Source organism: Olea europaea, chromosome 13, assembly GCF_002742605.1.
Source record: "Olea europaea var. sylvestris chromosome 13, O_europaea_v1, whole genome shotgun sequence".
Taxonomy (NCBI): Eukaryota; Viridiplantae; Streptophyta; class Magnoliopsida; order Lamiales; family Oleaceae; genus Olea; species Olea europaea.
Window position 1 is genome coordinate 4,053,365 of NC_036249.1, and position 18,570 is coordinate 4,071,934.

Consider the following 18,570-nt stretch of genomic DNA (forward strand, 5'->3'; position numbering starts at 1 on the left):
TTCCAAATCTAATTTAATTTAAAGGACAATTTTCACTGGAATTTTATTTTAGATTGTACAATCTACCATGATTTGTTTCAATTTGATCATACAACTCTTTTTTTTAATAAAAAATAATCGTTAGTGTCATGTGACTTATGGAATGCTTCACTTCGATGCTTGTGTTGTGACTAGAACTGAGAAACTAAAATTGAACCTAACCGACCCAGTCTAATCTGTTTAGCCTGTGGGAAAATGGCCACTCTATCGATAGGTAGCTTATTATTAGCAGCGTCAATAATGGGAAATCATGTGATAAAAGTGGCATATCTTAATTATAAAACAAAACCAATTGCTTTCCGCAATACATTGGGTTTTCTTCCTTTAACCAAAAGTAACACTTTATGCAAATTTCTAATTAGTTCAAATACCAAAAGGCTGCATTTGTACAAAGCCTGAGCCACTACTAAAGCCTAAAGAAGCTCAAACGTGCTCTGATCAACAATCATGGCAAGCATAATCCGCGATCGTGATGACTCCGACTACTACGAAAGCAGCAGCTGCTCTTCCATCACGGTGCCAGATTGCACCCGGAGTTGGCTGAGCAGCCTCAGCTTCGGCAGCCACCAGAGTTCCACCTCTGCCTCCCTTTCATCCTCCTCTGACATCCCTTTTTCTAGCAAGCCACACAAGGCAAACCAAACAGCTTGGGAAGCCATGAGGTTGCTCCGCCGTGAGAAAGGCCAAGTAGGGCTGGAACACTTTAAACTGATTCGCCGGCTAGGCGGTGGTGATATCGGAAATGTGTATCTTTGTCAGATGAGAAACCCTGTTGACGGTTTACAGCAGTGTTTATATTCCATGAAAGTGGTGGATAGGGAAGCTCTTGCCATAAGAAAAAAGCTTCAAAGAGCAGAAATGGAGAAAGAGATTTTGGGCATGCTTGATCATCCATTTCTACCAACTCTATATGCACAGTTTGATGCATCTCATTACTCTTGCTTGGTTGCGGAGTTTTGCCCTGGAGGAGATTTGCATGCCGCCCGGCAACGCCAGCCAGGGAAGCGTTTCAGCATTTCATCAGCCAAGTAAATTCCTATTTTTTTCACATTTGTTATAAATTTCTGACGTTGTGTAGTTTCTTCTTATGCTAGCTCGAAGACTAAGACTTACCTAGAGTTTCTTAAAAACGTACTTATATAAGCTAATTTACAATCATATTGATCCCTATTATCTAAAGTTTAAACCCTTGAAAATAGATCAAACTTTCTTATTTTTACTATGTCTTCAACACAAGCTTCTTACGTGCTAAACATAATTATTAGAGTAATGTTATTTAGCCCCGCTGGGGTTGCAACCTCATTCTAGATGGTGTTAATTTGATATTAATTGTTATGTAGAATTAACTAACTCATTTAATTTCACATTTTTATTTAACCAATCATCTAGTGACATCTAGATTGAGGTTGCAACTTCAGTGAGACTACATATCATTATTCTTATTTTTATTTGAAGGTTTGAAACTTGCACAATTTCTATTAAAGGGTGATTGCAATACTTGAAATCAAAAATGCAAATGCACTGGTATCATGTTAAACTACCTCATCTAAATGATGTGCTTCAACTTAAAAAAATCCTAGACGGCCATATATTTGAATGATATTGAAATATAATTAAACACAAGCTTGAGTTCCATATGTTAAAACTCATTTTCATCTACATATTACTCTAATAAAATAATTTTGCACTTTTTATAGAATCTATTCTAAAAATTCAAATGTAAAATAGAGCTAGCTCAAGTTCTAAGGAAGTGAAGTAGTTGCCTAAGGCTCCATATTTAGGTAAGACGACACTAAAATTTTATGGATCAAAATCTAATTAACTGCAGAAATGCTACATGTTTACGGAACAGAATCTTCGATGAAAAATTCTGAAAGTTTTTTTTTCAAAAATAATTAAAATACTTAATTTATTGATTTAATTTACCGATAATTTGATATAACTATCATAGATTTTACGTTATTAGTAATTTAAAAATTATCTTAATAAATTTAATTTAATGACAGTATTTGTTGGTAAAGAAAGTAACAAAACCATTGTTGACAAAATTACATCAAAGATGAAATAATAATTACAAAAAAACTTTAACTATATGATGACTATTTTGACAAAAATGATAAAAAAAAATAAAAATTTTAAAAATTAAATTTTTCTTTACATTAATGAAAAACGAAGTAATACAAAAAATTATTCACTCTGTTGGTTAAAATATAATTTAAGAAAATAACATAACAATCCGTAATATTAATAAAAGTAAGAAATGTCTTAATTTATAATAACGACTATATTACATATGTAATTTAGCAACAACAACAAAAAAAAAAAATGATAAAAAAAAATAAAAATTTTAAAAATTAAATTTTTCTTTACATTAATGAAAAACGAAGTAATACAAAAAATTATTCACTCTGTTGGTTAAAATATAATTTAAGAAAATAACATAACAATCCGTAATATTAATAAAAGTAAGAAATGTCTTAATTTATAATAACGACTATATTACATATGTAATTTAGCAACAACAACAAAAAAAAAAAATTAAATCAAACTTTCATTAACGACACCAACTGTAATCACTAAAAGGCAACCTTTTTTCTTTTTCTTTTATTTCTTTTATTTTTTTGTTTTTTATAACCTACAAATTTTATAGATCAGCCCTCACATATGGCGGAGGAATACCATGAATACAAATTTACATCACAAATTGACAACTTCAAAGACAACTATTAATAACTTCGTATATATGGAAAATGATTTCTATTTGATATAATCAAGTTGGTGATTGCCCCTGGAAGATCTGCCATATCATGAAAGACTGTTGTGTTCCCACTTCCACCTATTTTAGATAGTGTGCCTGCAACTTGGTTTGCTTCCCGAAAAACTCTCCTCTCATTCTTGCCAAAATTTCCATCCTGTACATTGTCTATTGAGGAACCAATTCACAATGACTTGGGAATCACTTTCAATTATGATCTTTCGGAAGTTACGTTCCATGCATATGCGAATGCCTTCCAAAATTGCTTTCAGCTCTGCCCATATGTTAGTACTGTGACCATAGAAAGTATGAAAAGCATAAATAAACTCCCCTTTATCGGCCGTAGTCACCCCAACTTCGCTACAATTACCAGGATTTCCTATGCAACATCGATCAATGTTTAATTTAACCAAGGTAGGGAGAGGAGGTGTCCAACTGACGAACTTAGTGACTTTATTATGCAGTTTTTGAATCTGAATTCCCGAAGCTCGTAATGCAATGCAATCAGACAAAGATAGCCTAGTTACGTTAGCCGTATTACACATAGTTCACCCATCCACCACTTCTCTGAAGCCTAAATCTGATCACAATTAATGGCCACTCCTTCCATCTTTTTTTGGCATCTTGCTGTCTAAATAGCCCAGAAAATTAGAACAGGAGAAAAGCCAATAATCATGCTTACCTAGGATGTCCTTGATGCCTTAAAGAACCAAAATTTCATTCTTTGCCCCCAACCCATCGATGTAATGTGAGAGATGCCTATGGCCATTGATATCTATGCCCATAGGAAATTCGCCAGGTCGCTGCCATCCAACAAATGGTCAAGGGAGTCAATATGAGGTGTAGCACAACATACATATTTTGATGCTAAGGAGATCCCCACCATTTGTATTCTTTCATCAACACCGAGCGCATTATGTATAGCTTTTTAAGTGATGAAGGAGATTTTTTTGGAATTAAAGGGTGCCACACCCATTTATGCTAATCTACACCACTGTATGATTTGTGAGGAAAATATTTTGCTTTTAGGAACTCATATAGTAGAGAATCTGAGAAATAAATTTTCCAAGCAAATCTTGTTTTAAGAGCCACTTGTACTTCTAAGTCTTGGATGCCTAGTCCTCATTCTGATAAAGGTTTGGTAATATTTCCAAAGCTCACCCAGTATCGCTTAGCTTTGCCATCTACCTCTCTCCAAATAAAATTTAAGATTAATAATTGAGATTAATAAGTGAATCTAGTGAATAACCCCTTTAGGTAAGCACATGACCGATAAGATATGTATAGGCATGTTTGAAAGGACATGCTTAACAAGAGTTAATCTTCCTCCAGCTCATAAGAGTAAAAATTTCCAGACAAATATTTTCTTTCTCACCTTCATAACTAGTGGCTTAAAATGTCTGATGCAAAATGGCCTGGAGACATTGGAATGCCCAAATAAGAAATTGGAAAAGACCATTGTGTGAAGTTACTCAACTGGAGTGCTTCATTCTTTCTCGACAAGGATATGTGCTTCGAGAAAAATATAGCTGATTTTCTATGATTTACTTTCTGTCCTGACATATTTTCATAAATGTCTAGGATCTCCACCACTATTTTAATAGATGCTTTATTGCCATTACAAAAAATAATTAGATCGTTAGCATATAACAGGTGAGAGATACGAGGTGCTTCAATAGGAAGAGAGTAATTTCCAATGCGTTGTTCCAAACAAGCCTATCGTAGCATGCATGTAAGAGTCTTTTCTGCAATAATAAACAATATGGAGAGAGCGGATCTCCTTGACAGATTCCTAGGAAAGATTTGAAAAACCCTCGATAAGTACCATGCATCATCACCGAGAATGAAGATGTGTCAATACAGTTTTGTGTTAATTGGAAAAATCGTGTAGAGAGACCGAAAGAGTTTAGGGCTACCATCAAGAAGTTCCATTCAACCCTATCATACACCTTCATTATGTCTACTTTAAGCATTACATTCCCGCCTTGTATCTTCCTATTAAAGCTCTGAAGTAGCTCTTGTACAAGGGCAGTATTGTCAAAAATACGTTGGTCCCCTATGAAAGCCCCTTGTTCTTTTGAGATAAATTTATGAAGTAAAGGTTTCAATCTATTAACCATTACCTTGGCAAAGCATTTGTAGATCACCGAACATAAGCTAATGGATCTGAAGTCTCCAAAGCCGCTAGGAACCTTGACTTTTGGGATGAGAACAATATAAGTTGATGTGTAAAAATTGTGGAGCATCGTACCACCAAAAAAATCTACCGTAGCCTCCCAAACATCTTCTCCAACGATATCCCAACAACTCATATAAAAACTTGATGAGAAACCATCAAGCCCAAGGCTACTACCCTATGGAATGCTTTCATTGCAGCTTTCACTTCTTCACGAGAAGGAGCCTCACCCAATTTGATATTATCTTCCAATGATATGCTCGGTGTAATCAATGCGTTCAATAATTTAATCCTCCGTATGACATTATCAGTCGTTAGTAACTCGTGAAAGTATTTTACTGCTCCACCATGGACTGCTTGTGGGTTGTCAAGTGTTGATCCATCCTGTAAAGTCATGCTACAATACCATGAAAGAACTTGGTGTTGGCATCCCCCTCTTTTAGCCATTTCACTTTGGTTTTTTGTGCCAAGAAAATTTCTTCCTGTCGAATCCAATCCTTCAATTCAAGTCTTGTTGCAAATAATTCCCTTTCATCAGAATTTAAAACTTGATCGTCCAACTTGACAATTTTGTCTTCCAACTAATGCAACATTTGATATTTCCCAAAATCGCCTTTATTCCACTTTCTCAAAATTGGTTTTAACCTCTTCAATTTTTCTCCAAGTTTGAATAAGCCCAAGCTTCTAGTTGGCTTTTCCCAAATTTCTTTGACAAGGGATAAGAAGTCTGCATAATCTACCCACATCCGCTGAAAAGCAATCTAGTCGTGCATACCTAAACAAAATTCGCACAAGTCACCCCGTATTCCTCTAGTTGCTGGGGAATGTGGTAAACGTATGTTGATTTATCCATAGAAAGCATGGCGCTGAATAAATACTTGATAGATAAACAAAGTCAAGTCCGAAATTAAGAACGATGATGTTGATTCGAATTTATTTATTTATTTTCATTCTAAGTAGCTTTACCATAGCAAAGTTATATGGAAGATTGCGTCTATATATTTTCAAGTATTTAGAAAGTTGTTCCTAAATCTAGTGTATTGTACATTTTCATACGTGCATTTCAGGTTTTATGCAGCAGAAACTCTTTTGGCCATAGAGTATCTCCACATGTTGGGCATTGTTTACAGAGATCTTAAGCCAGAAAATGTTCTTGTTAGAGGAGATGGTCACGTTATGCTTTCAGATTTTGATCTCTCTCTCAAATGTGAAAGTGTCCCCAAACTCATAAGAGCTAAACTTGAACAAGAAGCCGCCATTAATAAAAATCCCAAGTGCTCAACTCCCTCCTGTGCCATGCCTATACAGCCAGTGCTCTCATGTTTTTCAACTTCCATGAAAGAAGGTATTATAACATCATAATATTATTAAATTATAATTATTCTCAACTGTATTATATAATTTTATTAGCAAACTATGTTTTTTTCTCTCCAGGTCTAACAAAAGACAGAACTCAAGGTCCAACAATTCCAAAACTGAAGGATGTCCAACAACAATAGAATTCTGAATTAGTAGCAGAACCTATTAATGCTCGATCAAAATCCTTTGTCGGAACACACGAGAACTTGGCACCAGAGGTCATCTCCGGGCAAGGACATGGAAGTGCTGTAGATTGGTGGGCATTTGGTGTGTTTCTATACGAACTTTTGTACAGTACGACACCGTTTAAAGGAGAGAACAATGAGAAAACTCTCATCCATATATTGAAGCAACCATTTACCTTCCCGAGAGTGGGAATCAATAGCAGCAAAGAATATGAAGAACTGGTGAAAGTCCAGGATTTAACAAGCAGGCTTCTGGTGAAGAACCCCAAGAAAAGAATTGGAAGCCAAAAGGGCTCTGTTGAGATTAAGAGGCATGAATTCTTCAAGGGAGTGAATTGGGCTTTGATCAGGACCGTTAAACCTCCTGAGGTCCCTTATAATCATCGAAAAGTCAAGTGCAAACCAAAAATACAAAAGTTAACCAAGAAAGAAAGGAATGCAGCGTATGAAATCCCAAATCACTTCGACTACTTTTAATTGTAACGACTAAAAGTTAACTCATAGTGCACTTTAGCCAAAGGTCCGGCTGAACTCCTCTTAAGTCTGTTATTTATTATTATTATTATGATTTTTTTGGTTATCAAGAAAATTGAGATCTGCTGTCCAAAATCGATTGTCCAACATAGAGTGCTTAAAAAATGAGATTTCGGTTTGCAAAAATCCTTCATTGCTAATTTATTTGAGCAAGCATTTGAGTGATTGGTATCACTTGAGATAATACAACTGACTCCAACTTATATTTAGAATAAGAGAATCTTGTTAAATATATGTGGTTGAAGGATTTAAATTTCAGTATCAGTATTTGTCATCTGTTATATTAGTAAAGTACATCTGTGATATGATCACAAGATAAAAAAGGCATTAAAAGAAGAAGCTTGACGAGTAAAAATAATTAAAAGAGCAAAAAACTGTCATTTTATCCCATTTCTACTTTTTAAATGGATAATTATATTCACACCTTAACATAACTTTTACAAGAACAAGTTTTTGCTCTTAAGTCTACCACATTCTGAATTCCAGCTTTCCATTTTTCTCCAGAATCTTCATAATTCTTCATCCAGCTTCATTGTTCCATCGTTCACAAGATCCGCTTTAACTACGATCGTTGTCATCAAATACACCCTAATTTATTTGATAATACATTTACAATCGAAGAACAGTGTCAATTAAGGTCAACATGCCGAGTCTAGGTACCAGAAAAATTCAGACAAGTAGTAGGCAAAATGATGCAAGCGGAAGTGTAAAGAAGAATAACACAAGATTACTAAAAGAAATTTGCTAGATAAGCAGGGGGCCTGCCCACCAATAGGTGGGGCAGGGGGGTCTCGCCATGGGTGGGGTTCGGACAGGCCCCATGTTTTTCTAGCAAGTCTCTTACTAAAATGTCATTTTCGTACAAATAAGCAATTAAAAAGATATTTGAAGAACAATCTTCAAGGATTTAATTATATTAATCAAACAACCGTAACCACACACCCATGTCCTATGTTATACAAACAAAAATAAAAATAAACTCAAAAACTATGAATATCCAAGCTCAACAATGATAGGTCAGCATCTCATTTCAACTATGTGTCAACTGCAGAAGGCTCTCAATCTGTAAACAAAACTCAACAACAAAAAATGGATAATATCTTAAATCCACTCTTCAATTTCATTTTCCTTGAAATGAAAATCCATTTTCTATTCTGAATCAAAATTTCTCTATGCAGAAAGAACTATCAATTCTGTTACTTTCTTCTACATATTATAAATGGCGTGTATAGCTTCAGTATCGTTCATGGGAATAACTCAATCCGTAGACAGGAATTTGACTCGTAGTTTCGGTAGCAATTTTGATGCATTCAAGTTTCGTGGCAAACATTTTTTCACTTAACTTTCCAGCTTCTAGTCCTCGTATGACAGCTCACTGCATGTCCACTGCCACGGGTAATTTTATTATCATTTTTAATTACGAGGAAATTACACGGAGATATCACTTTTAGCGAGAAAAAGATACAATTTTCTGTTCCAGAGTGTTCATTTTACAAGAATATTGAACCATCCAGGCATTCTGAACAAGTTGTTAATTTTCTAGGATAGACTTGAAAAATTTCAAGAACATTTTCCAACTTAATTTATGAATATTTGGAATAAAATGGTGAATCTTAGTGATTCTGTTAATCTGTTTCAGCTTTCTTAAATGACATTGTTGCCCAATTCCGAGTATATACAGTACTGTATTACAAGAACTTATCATACAGCAACATTCGTGTGGCCCTGTTTGCACTGGGTTTTGTCACTGTATATGATCAACTCATGGATGGGTACCCAAGTGACGAAGATCGAGACACTATTCTTAAAGCTTACATCGAACCTTTGAATGAGGATCCTGATCAATATAGGCATGTATCCTCCATTTTCGATTTTTCCATATTTTGTCTCTGAATATAAGTGAATTTTGAAGCATTTGTTATTGGATTCAGGGGAAAAAGGAAAAAAATAAAATAAAGGTTCCCAGTGAGTCGGTGCTGAAAATAATGAACATGACAAGTATTTTGGAAGTGCAGGGACAAAATGTTCTTCTCCAGAGGGGAAAACAAAAATTGACAGGCTCTCATGTGCATTTTGATAGGGATGTACCAAGCCACTAACTTGTAATCAGTTGATTGAGAATCTCATTATTCTATCTGTCATATCATTTATTTGCAGGAGAACAAAAACTATCAACGTGTATTTTTTACTGGTTCAAGTTGTATCAGTTATGGTCTTTTTGTTGATGCGCGTATTAAGGGTTCAAGTATTACATTTCAGGCTGATGCACAAAAAATGGAAGAATGGGCTAGTGCACAAAATGCCAGTACCATAGTTGATTTTGCATCCAGGGAAGGAAAGATTGATGGCATATGAAGGACATTGCAGAAAGAGCTCAGACCAAGGGAAGTTTCAGCTATAGTCGGCCCTTTGCATTCGATCTCTTTCACCTCTGGAGCCAGCAAATGCAACCAAGCCTAATATTTTTCGGGAAGGTAAAGGTTTGGCAGTTTTATTAGAATTTCCATATTCTAAAGCCTGATATGGAGAATATATTGTTGTCAGGTTCTGTTTTTATACAATCTTTGATAAGAATGTTAAAATAGCCATTTTATTAGTCAGGTGTTTGATGAGTGTCTCCCTTTTCTTATCACAAATCACTCTACATTTGTTAGATTATTGATTATAAGATATGGTTAATGATTATTTCTAGATTATAAGTATTTTATTTTCACTTTTCCTTTCATCTGTCATGGATTATGAGTATTTTGTTACTGCTGAATACATGTTCTCACTGGTTTATTTCTTTGTTCGTGTGACTGCTATGTGTTTCACTACATGTAGTAAGAAAAGCGTTGATCGTGATCTTGATTGGTTCAAGCAAAAGAGCTGTTAAAAGAATATGTTGACAGGTAATAATTTCCTCCTAAGTCCATAATCACTTAAAATGTTCCATCTAACAATTCAGAGAATCCTTTCAATGTTAGGGAGAAAAAGTAAAGGGAAGAAACGGGTAGAATCTCAGAATGCAAAAGAAACCATTACATGATACTCTGGAGAATACCAATACGCTGGGCAGTAATGCAAAATTTATCTGTTACCAATTAGTAAATATCCCCGGAGGAACAAACTAGTAAGCCAATCATAGCTTTACCATAGATGACAATTATTAGAATTTGGTTGTGATCCGAATTCTTTGTTAAATATAATTGAGAGTTCTAACTAAATCGCACATTAGGAAAAATGCTATTTGGAATACTATTATGAAATCCTGTTCAAATTTACTAGGCAAATTCTAATTGAAGTTCTCTTTGGAAGTCCATTGGGAGTAGGAATTTGTGTTGGACTTGAAGAGGATATTGGGATGAAGAAAATCAAGATTTTGGAGTAAAGGACCCAAAAGTGGGCGTCGTGGCACCAATGTTGCGACGTCGCAGCGCCGGGCCTGTGGTGCCGTAGCACCACCAGTCTGTTTCGGCTCTTGCGCAGTTTTTCCTCCTCTACTCCACTTTGCACTTTGTTTCTTACATTCTACTTCAACTACAACTTTACTATGAGGGTTTGGACATCCCCTTTATATAGTTAGCTTGTCATTATGATTTAAAAAGGATTTAAAAACATGTAAATATATAATCTTCGAATTCTTTTTCCATATTATAATAAAATCTTCATTCTCTGCAAAATTTCATTGTTCTTGTGATCAATTACTTCATATTACGACTTAATCTCTTATTTTTCCCAACAAAGTGCATTGGATTAATCCCTTATCATTTTCGTTCCTTGTATCTTTTATGTTCATTATTTTGCTCATCAACTGTGAAAAAGCAATAGTTCGACCCAACCAACACCTAGAGGGGGGGTGAATAGGTGTTTATGCGGAATTAAAACAATCAATTAACTGATGCAACAAGTCACATCAATTATGCATTGCCTAGATTCATTCACATACTTTATCTACCTAAGTTGAATTACCGGTTGAAAAATAAATAGCAGAAAGCAGTAAAAACACAACAAAATGCTGACGGAGAAAATCCAATTGGGTAAAAACTCCGGGCACAAGCCAGTAGAGATCCACTATAGAAGATATTGACTTACAGTATGTCAGACATTATTGATTCCAACAATATTCTGACCTCCATACTGTATCAACCACAGCTATCCTGGATTTTGCAGATCTGTGCCAAAATCTCAGCTTTGAATATCTTCTACCTCCTGTGAATCACCAAGCTCTCCAGTTCTTCAAGCAATTTCCTTCCCGGATCTTCAAACAGATGATCTTCTGGAAGTTTATATGGAGATATGAAAGGGTGTTTTGGTTTTGTGAGGGTTGATGTTTTTATTCAAAGAACCATAAGAATCAAAGATGAAAAAGAAGAATTTATTTTGGTTCTTGATCCTTTGGAAGTTGAGAGAATTTGTTGTTTTAATGTTTGCCAAAGGTGCGATAAGAAAATCGGACGTTTTGTTTATATAGTAGGTCGAATTTGGTAATATAGGCGTTAAAAATTCGCGAGGCATTAAAATTACCAAAGGCCAGATAACATAGTCGCTCGAGCGAGGTCCTGGCGAAACTCGAGCGACGTACCTTCGCTCAGGCGATAGACCAGCGAAACTCCAGCGAGGTCAGTTCTGCAATTTTGGCTCTAGCAAGGTCAGGGCGAAACTCCAGCGATATCAACGCGCCGTTTGCATCTTCAAAGCATCCTACTTTACCCTAGACCTATGCTATGACCTTTAGTAAATTGCAACTTTAGTCCCTGAACTATTTGACCTGTACAATTTAGTCCTTGACTTTACAATTTTGACAAATAGGTCCTTTGGTCATAGATTGCCAATTACACATTTTCCTAACAAACTCCCCCTTTGGCATTCTGTGACAAAAATACATATGACAGTCAAGGACAAAAATAAACATGACTCCAAACAACCTATCTATTCAACTAAAGTAGCAATCTCTTGTTGAACCTGTTTCCTGAAAATCACAAACTCAAATACCAAGTGTAAAAGCATATGAAATGGAAACTGTAAACAAGAAATCGATCATATGTCATTAACCAGATTAAGAAGCAATAATAATGTAAGTCAAAAACACCAAAAACATACATTAATATTGCCAAAACATCAAAAAACTTAATCTAGTCATGAAGTATAACACAATTACCAAAAAATTGAAGATCTATCGATCTACACAATTACCAAAAAATTGAAGATCTATCAATCTATCTATCCAAATATCTACTCCCCCTTTTCGTCACAAAGGACAAAGATCAAAACAATGAACTAACGAACTATGATGCAGCACCACCAGCATCTGAAGAATCAGCTCCGCTCTCAGCACCCGTGTCCTCCTCCATACTATCACGAATCCAACGCAAATGACGCTGACAAACTGCAAGAGCACGGCGAAAAGAAGAAAGCTCAGCTGACTGACGCTCCGACGCAGCACATAACTGCGTGATCTCTGCTATCATACGAGCCTGCTGCTCAACCAAAGTAGACATCTGTCCCATAGGCGTCACCATGGGGTCAACGGGCAAAGCAGCCACCCCAGGAGCAGAAGTAGAAGTAGACGTGGAAGGAAAGGCAAAAGTAAGTGGAATGGTCGAAGGAAAAGCCGTACGAGGTGGGAGAAACACACGGGAACCCCCAGTAAGAATCTCAGTAATAGGATCAAAGGGCTCCGAAAGATCAAAAACATCAACGACCGCTGCCTGACCTGTAGCATGAGCAGAAGAGGAAGATGACTGTACATGAGATCGACTCTGATGAATGGTCTACTATCCTATCGGACGGCCTATGCGACAAGTCGAACCCTCTGGAAAGGAAGCACCCAACGACAAAGCAACCCTATGAATCAAGCAAGCATAAGGCAACCCGATCCGACTCCCAGGAGTACGAAATGAAGCCAGAATATTCTGGCACACAAAACTAGGAAAGTCGATCGAGTCCCCATGAAGAAGAGCATAAAGAAAACGGGCACACACCATAGGTAATGAAGAGGTATGGGCAACCGGCCACAGGTTTGTACACACTATGTGCAACAACACCTGACGATCAGTAGGTAATGACCCCGTGGCCATCGCCGAAGGCCCCCCTATAGACGGGATGTTCAAAAGCATCGACCGAACAAGAGAATCGGCCGGAATAGAAGCAGGTAAAATATATGGATAAGTCGGATGGGTAATCTGAGGTATACCTAAAGCATGAGCTACAGTCGACGGAGTAACCCTAAAAGAATGACCTCTAAGAGTAACCCGAAAAGACGAGCCGTCTATATCATGAATATTAGCATAGAATTCCTGAACGAGGAGAGGGGGAGGAGGTGAAAGACCAACAAGAAGGGGCTCCCAACCCCGGGAAACAAAAATGGCGACGATATCAACAGGAATGTCAGAGAGGATTACCTCACGCTCCATGAGAACGGGGCGTAAGGAGAATTGAGAAGTGAAGACCTCCTGAGTTGTAGCAGAAATGAATCTGGAACGACTATACGACGTTGAACCACTAGCGGGCTGCGTAGAAGGTCGAGAAAGCTTACCGGCCATCTGACACATGGAGAGACGGAACTCAATTAGTAAGATGAAGAATGCACGGGGTACGATGCAATATGAAATGAAACACCGCACACATAAATGAGGCACGAAAGAGATGCATCGAAAAACGTGAACGACCCTAAGAGCAAACCAAGCATGATGTAAATATACACCAAAAATATGTGTACAAACACTCAACAAGTCACGTGACGAGAATGAAACAAAGGCCGAATGAAGAGGAGGAAAAAATGAAACACACAAACTAAGGAAAACAAACAAAATAAAACAGGGAACTTTCATCGAACACATGACGGGCGTCACTTTGGCACACAATTCCAAGCACATACGAGACCCAACCACGCATCCAAGCATAGTCCCACAAACTAGAATCCAAGGGCTATAAAATGAAACAAACCACACATCAAACAGATTAACGGAATGCAAGAACGAATAACACGAACATGGACTAAAAACACCAAAAGTCCATTACTAAACCACGGGAGAACACACAATGTAATGTAATTTGTGATGCAAAATGCGAAGAATAACAAGAATAACAAACAAGAAACGCAAGAAGATCATGACAAGGGAAAAAGAAACAATCAAAATGCAAAAAGAAACTAAACACAAGAGGAAAGAAAAAAAAAGAAAGAAAAAAAAACGAAAAAACAATTACCTCAAAACGATGTGCAAATGTTGAAATCCGGAAGCAAATATTGTTAGGGGCTTCGAAATTGTGGAAGAAACAAGTGTGACGTATGAATTGTGTAGGAGTCGAAGCAATTGGTGAAAAAATGAGAGAGAATGGAGAAGAATGCGCGAAAAATGAAAGAGGTGACTTTTAAAAATGCACTGTCGCTCGAGAGAGACATGGGCGACAGTCGAGCGAAAAGCGTTCTGCATTTGTCGCTCGAACTAAGTATGGGCGACACTCGAGCAAAGTTCAAATGTCAGAAATAGCACTAAAATTTTGAATATGGAGAAAAAGAACACAATTATCAAGAAATGATGAAATTAGCCCCAAATCGTGTATTTTCAAAAATAAGACAAGTGCAGAGCATCGGAAACACGAAGCATGGGACCAATTATGTAAACTAATCCAACAATAAGCATAAAGTCACAACCTCGACACTCAGCACATAGACAAATCGTAAGTCCACACATAGTTCAAAATCCCGTGGAGTAAAGTGTATATAGAACATCATCGTGAAAAGTGCCACATAGTCCACTCAAGTGAGACTCAAAAACCTTAAATTAGTGAGAAAGGACACGTGAAAACAACCAGACAAAGGTGTATGTCTACCAAGTGACAGTCAAATCCAATTCCACGAGGACCTATATCAAATATTAGATTGTCACAATTTTACTCCCCCTAATTGTATGATTCCATAAATTTTTTTTTAAACAAAAGAACTTAAGTGCAATGCTATCCCCATTAGGCGACATAAATGACCCCGGTAACGAACTTTGGGCCGGTGACTCCCAAGTCAGATGACCATAAGGCACCAGGTTAGAAACCCCTCAGGCTTAATTGTTCGAGTCAAATAGGCCCCGAAGACAGTCATAAGTTCAACAAAATAAAGTGGAGAAAGACAATATGATTAGGTGACATTAGTCCCAGATCAAGTCAAATGGACACATAACCCCAATCACAGAAGAACACCATCTAAAGTCTCACCCATACGGTCAAGGCTCACTCATAGGACTACAGTGTGTGCTGTACAAAAATGAATGATGAGCCATATACCCAGAACTCCACAGGCAAAGAGAACGATAATGGAACCTCAGACTTATACATATGATGAAAAATAGAGTTTGATCTTTAATGCAAAAGCCATTATCGTCACAAAAAAGGCACACACACACACACACAAAAAATCCCATGTTATTTTTATGGTTTATTATGTTTTTTATTTATTTATTTTTATTGTGTTTTGTTTTTTTTTTCCATATTTAAACACACAAAAGAAGATTAGACGACAAACTAACAATAAAAAATGCGTCACACACACACAAATCACATGCAAGATATAAAGTGACTAGGTGCATATGTGATGAATGCATGAATATGCATGAATCCAAGATCAGATAGGTGAGCAAACACCAACAGTCGTCCGAAGCGACTCAAACCTCAATCCATCTAGTGGTTTCGTAAGTAGATGTGCCAATTGATTATCAGTAGAGACATGGTCGAGAGAGACTACATGTGATTCAACAAGCTCACGAATAAAATGATGTCGGATGTCAATATGTTTTGTTCGAGAGTGTTGAATGGGATTCTTAGAAATATTTATAGCACTTGTATTATCACAGAAAACAGTCATGGTCCCTTAACTAATCCCATAATCACTCAGCATCTGCATCATCCAAAGAAGCTGAGTGCAGCAATTCCCTGCAGCTATGTATTCGGCCTCTGCCGTGGATAGAGATATAAAATTATGTTTCTTACTCAACCAGGCTACGAGATTGCTACCCATGTAAAAACAACCCCCTGTCGTGCTTTTCCTATCATCCGCATTTCCGGCCCAATCGGCGTCGGAGTAACCAGCCAAGTCAAGATTAGAATTCCTAGAATAGAATATTCCTAGATCAACTGTTCCACTCACATATCTAATGATGCGTCTAACAGAGCTCAAGTGTGATTCTTTTGGATCTGCCTGAAATCGAGCACACACTCCAACACTAAAAGTAATGTCAGGTCTAGTAGCTGTGAGATAAAGAAGACAACCTATCATGCTTCTATATAGGGAAGGTTCGACACTCTTACCTAAAGCATCACGACCTAACTTCAAACTAGTACTCATAGTTGTCCTAGTATGCTTCTTACTATCCAGCCCAAAGCGCTTAACTAGATCCTTAGCATAATTAGATTGTGAAATGAACAGTCCATCCTCTGTCTGTGTCACCTGAAGTCCAAGGAAATAACTCAACTCCCCAACCATACTCATTTCAAATTCTTGCTTCAAACACTCAGCAAACTCATAAGCTAAAGACTCAAGAGGAGAACAAAAAATAATATCATCAACATAAATCTGAGCAATGGTGATAGTTTTTTCAACATGTCTAATAAATAAGGTCCTATCTGCACCACCTCGAGAGAATCCATGTTCTTTAAGGTATGATGTAAGTCTCTCATACCAAGCTCTGGGAGCTTGCTTCAGACCATAGAGGGCTTTGTGAAGTTTGTAGACATAGTGGGGAAACTTAGGATCAACAAATCCTTTTGGTTGTTCCACATAGACTTCTTCTCGAAGAAGTCCATTCAGGAAGGCACTCTTAACATCCATTTGATGCAACTTGAACCCTAAGGTACATGCAACAGCAAGCAGAATCCGAATAGACTCAAGTCGTGCAACAGGGGCAAAAGTCTCATCAAAATCAATTCCTTCAACTTGAGTATAACCCTGAGCAACTAGTCTAGCCTTATTCCTAGTTATAGTACCTTGGTCATCTGTCTTGTTCTTAAAGATCCACTTAGTACCTATAACATTACAATTCTCAGGTCTGGGAACTAAGATCCACACATTGTTCCTTGCAAATTGATTGAGCTCCTCATGCATCGTATTCACCCAACACTCATCACTAAGAGCCTCTTCAACTTTCTTAGGTTCTACCTAAGAGACATAGCTAGTGTATGCTATATTGTTCAGTACTCTCCTACGAAGCCTCATACCTTTATCTAGATCCCCAATGATATTGTTCTTAGGATGATTAGACTTAACCCTAGTCGATGGTTCCTTAGGATCTTTATCTCAATCTTGTGGAAATATTTTCTTTTCAAGTGTTTCAGGTTTCCTAAGAGATGATTCAGACACAGGTGGCTTAGTAGGATCACTAGAACTTATAAGATCACCATCTTTATCACAATTTTCAACACTCTCCCCCTCACTCACAGCATCATCTATCACAACATTTACTGACTCCATCACCACATGAGTACGTAAGTTATACACCCTAAATGCTCGGCTATTTCTAGAGTACCCTAAGAAGATTCCTTCATCACTCTTTGATTCAAACTTACTCAAGTTCTCTCTATCACGCAAAATATAGCACTTACTCCCAAACACTCGAAAGTACTTAACAGTAGGCTTTTTACCCTTAAGTATCTCATATGGAGTCTGATCGGTCTTAGGTCTAAGGTAAACTCTATTAATTATGTGGCATGCAGTGTTAACAGCTTCTCCCCAAAAATGTAAGGCTAGTCCCTTGCCATGAAGCATGACTCTAGCCATGTCCTGAAAAACCCGATTCTTCCTTTCAACCACCCCATTTTGTTGAGGAGTGATAGGCGAAGAGAACTCATGCAATATCCCTTCATCCATACAGAAACTTTCAAGATTAAAATTCTCAAACTCTTTTCCATGGTCACTATGCATTCTAGACACTTTGAGATTTAGTTGATTGCTAAGCCGTTTACACAAAGATTTTATGAGATCACATGCATTAGATTTTTCCCTAAGCAATTCTATCCATGTAAATCTCGAGAAGTCATCTACCACAACAAGAATGTATCGCTTACCACCTAAACTCTCAGTCCTAGATGGTCCCATTAAATCCATGTGTATCAATCCTAGGGGTCTTTTGGTCAGAAATTTTGAAGTCTTCTCATGGTTCCCCTTAAGTTGTTTACCTAGTTGACATGGTCCACACACAACATTTTCACTAGGACCTATCTTAGACAAACCATCTACCAATTCTTTCTTAGCCAATTGTACTAGACTCTTATAGTTCAAATGACCTAATCTTTTGTGCCAGAGTTCACTCACATCAATTTTAGCACTCCTACACACATAGTTAGAATTAGGCAAGACTCCATAACAATTATCAATTGTTCTAACCCCTTCAAGAACCACCCCACCAGACGAATCATACACAGTACATCTCTTTTGCACAAAACTCACCTCAAAATCAGCATCACAAATTTGACTAATACTTAACAAGTTAGACTTCAAACCTTCCACATAAAGCACATTAGAGATCACAGGTAAACCATGGATTTGTACAGTACAT

The 18,570-nt window shown here is 37.1% G+C and overlaps 2 protein-coding genes across 3 annotated transcripts; both read left to right on the forward strand.

Annotated features, from left to right (window-relative positions):
* The first annotated feature begins 385 nt into the window (after positions 1-385).
* LOC111407322 (protein kinase PINOID 2-like) lies at positions 386-7,080 on the forward strand. Its single transcript, XM_023036735.1, has 3 exons — positions 386-1,067; positions 6,038-6,315; positions 6,405-7,080. The coding sequence occupies exons 1-3, from the start codon at positions 487-489 to the stop codon at positions 6,467-6,469; spliced, it is 924 nt and encodes a 307-aa protein (XP_022892503.1). The 5' UTR covers positions 386-486; the 3' UTR covers positions 6,470-7,080.
* Positions 7,081-7,984: 904 nt separating this feature from the next.
* On the forward strand, positions 7,985-10,627 carry LOC111407323 (protein THYLAKOID FORMATION 1, chloroplastic-like). 2 transcript variants are annotated; one of them, XR_002705086.1, is made up of 4 exons: positions 7,985-8,443; positions 8,688-8,898; positions 9,308-9,522; positions 9,872-10,627. XR_002705086.1 is itself a non-coding variant. In XM_023036737.1 (3 exons), exons 1-3 carry the CDS (start codon positions 8,353-8,355, stop codon positions 9,360-9,362), a joined length of 357 nt encoding a protein of 118 aa, XP_022892505.1. In that variant the 5' UTR covers positions 7,985-8,352; the 3' UTR covers positions 9,363-9,739. The 2 variants fall into 2 exon arrangements, 1 of the variants encoding a protein (XP_022892505.1); XM_023036737.1 differs by lacking the exon at positions 9,872-10,627 and having other exon boundaries at positions 9,308-9,739.
* The last annotated feature ends 7,943 nt before the right edge of the window (positions 10,628-18,570 follow it).

Excerpts from the sequence above, each read along its gene's own strand:
- LOC111407322 (XM_023036735.1), top strand. The coding sequence starts at position 487 with ATGGCAAGCATAATCCGCGATCGTGATGACTCCGACTACTACGAAAGC. Across the intron at positions 1,068-6,037 it reads TTCAGCATTTCATCAGCCAA|GTTTTATGCAGCAGAAACTC; the intron begins GTAAATTCCTAT and ends CGTGCATTTCAG. Across the intron at positions 6,316-6,404 it reads TTCAACTTCCATGAAAGAAG|GTCTAACAAAAGACAGAACT; the intron begins GTATTATAACAT and ends TTTTCTCTCCAG.
- LOC111407323 (XM_023036737.1), top strand. The coding sequence starts at position 8,353 with ATGCATTCAAGTTTCGTGGCAAACATTTTTTCACTTAACTTTCCAGCT. Across the intron at positions 8,444-8,687 it reads CTGCATGTCCACTGCCACGG|CTTTCTTAAATGACATTGTT; the intron begins GTAATTTTATTA and ends AATCTGTTTCAG. Across the intron at positions 8,899-9,307 it reads GAGGATCCTGATCAATATAG|GCTGATGCACAAAAAATGGA; the intron begins GCATGTATCCTC and ends ATTACATTTCAG.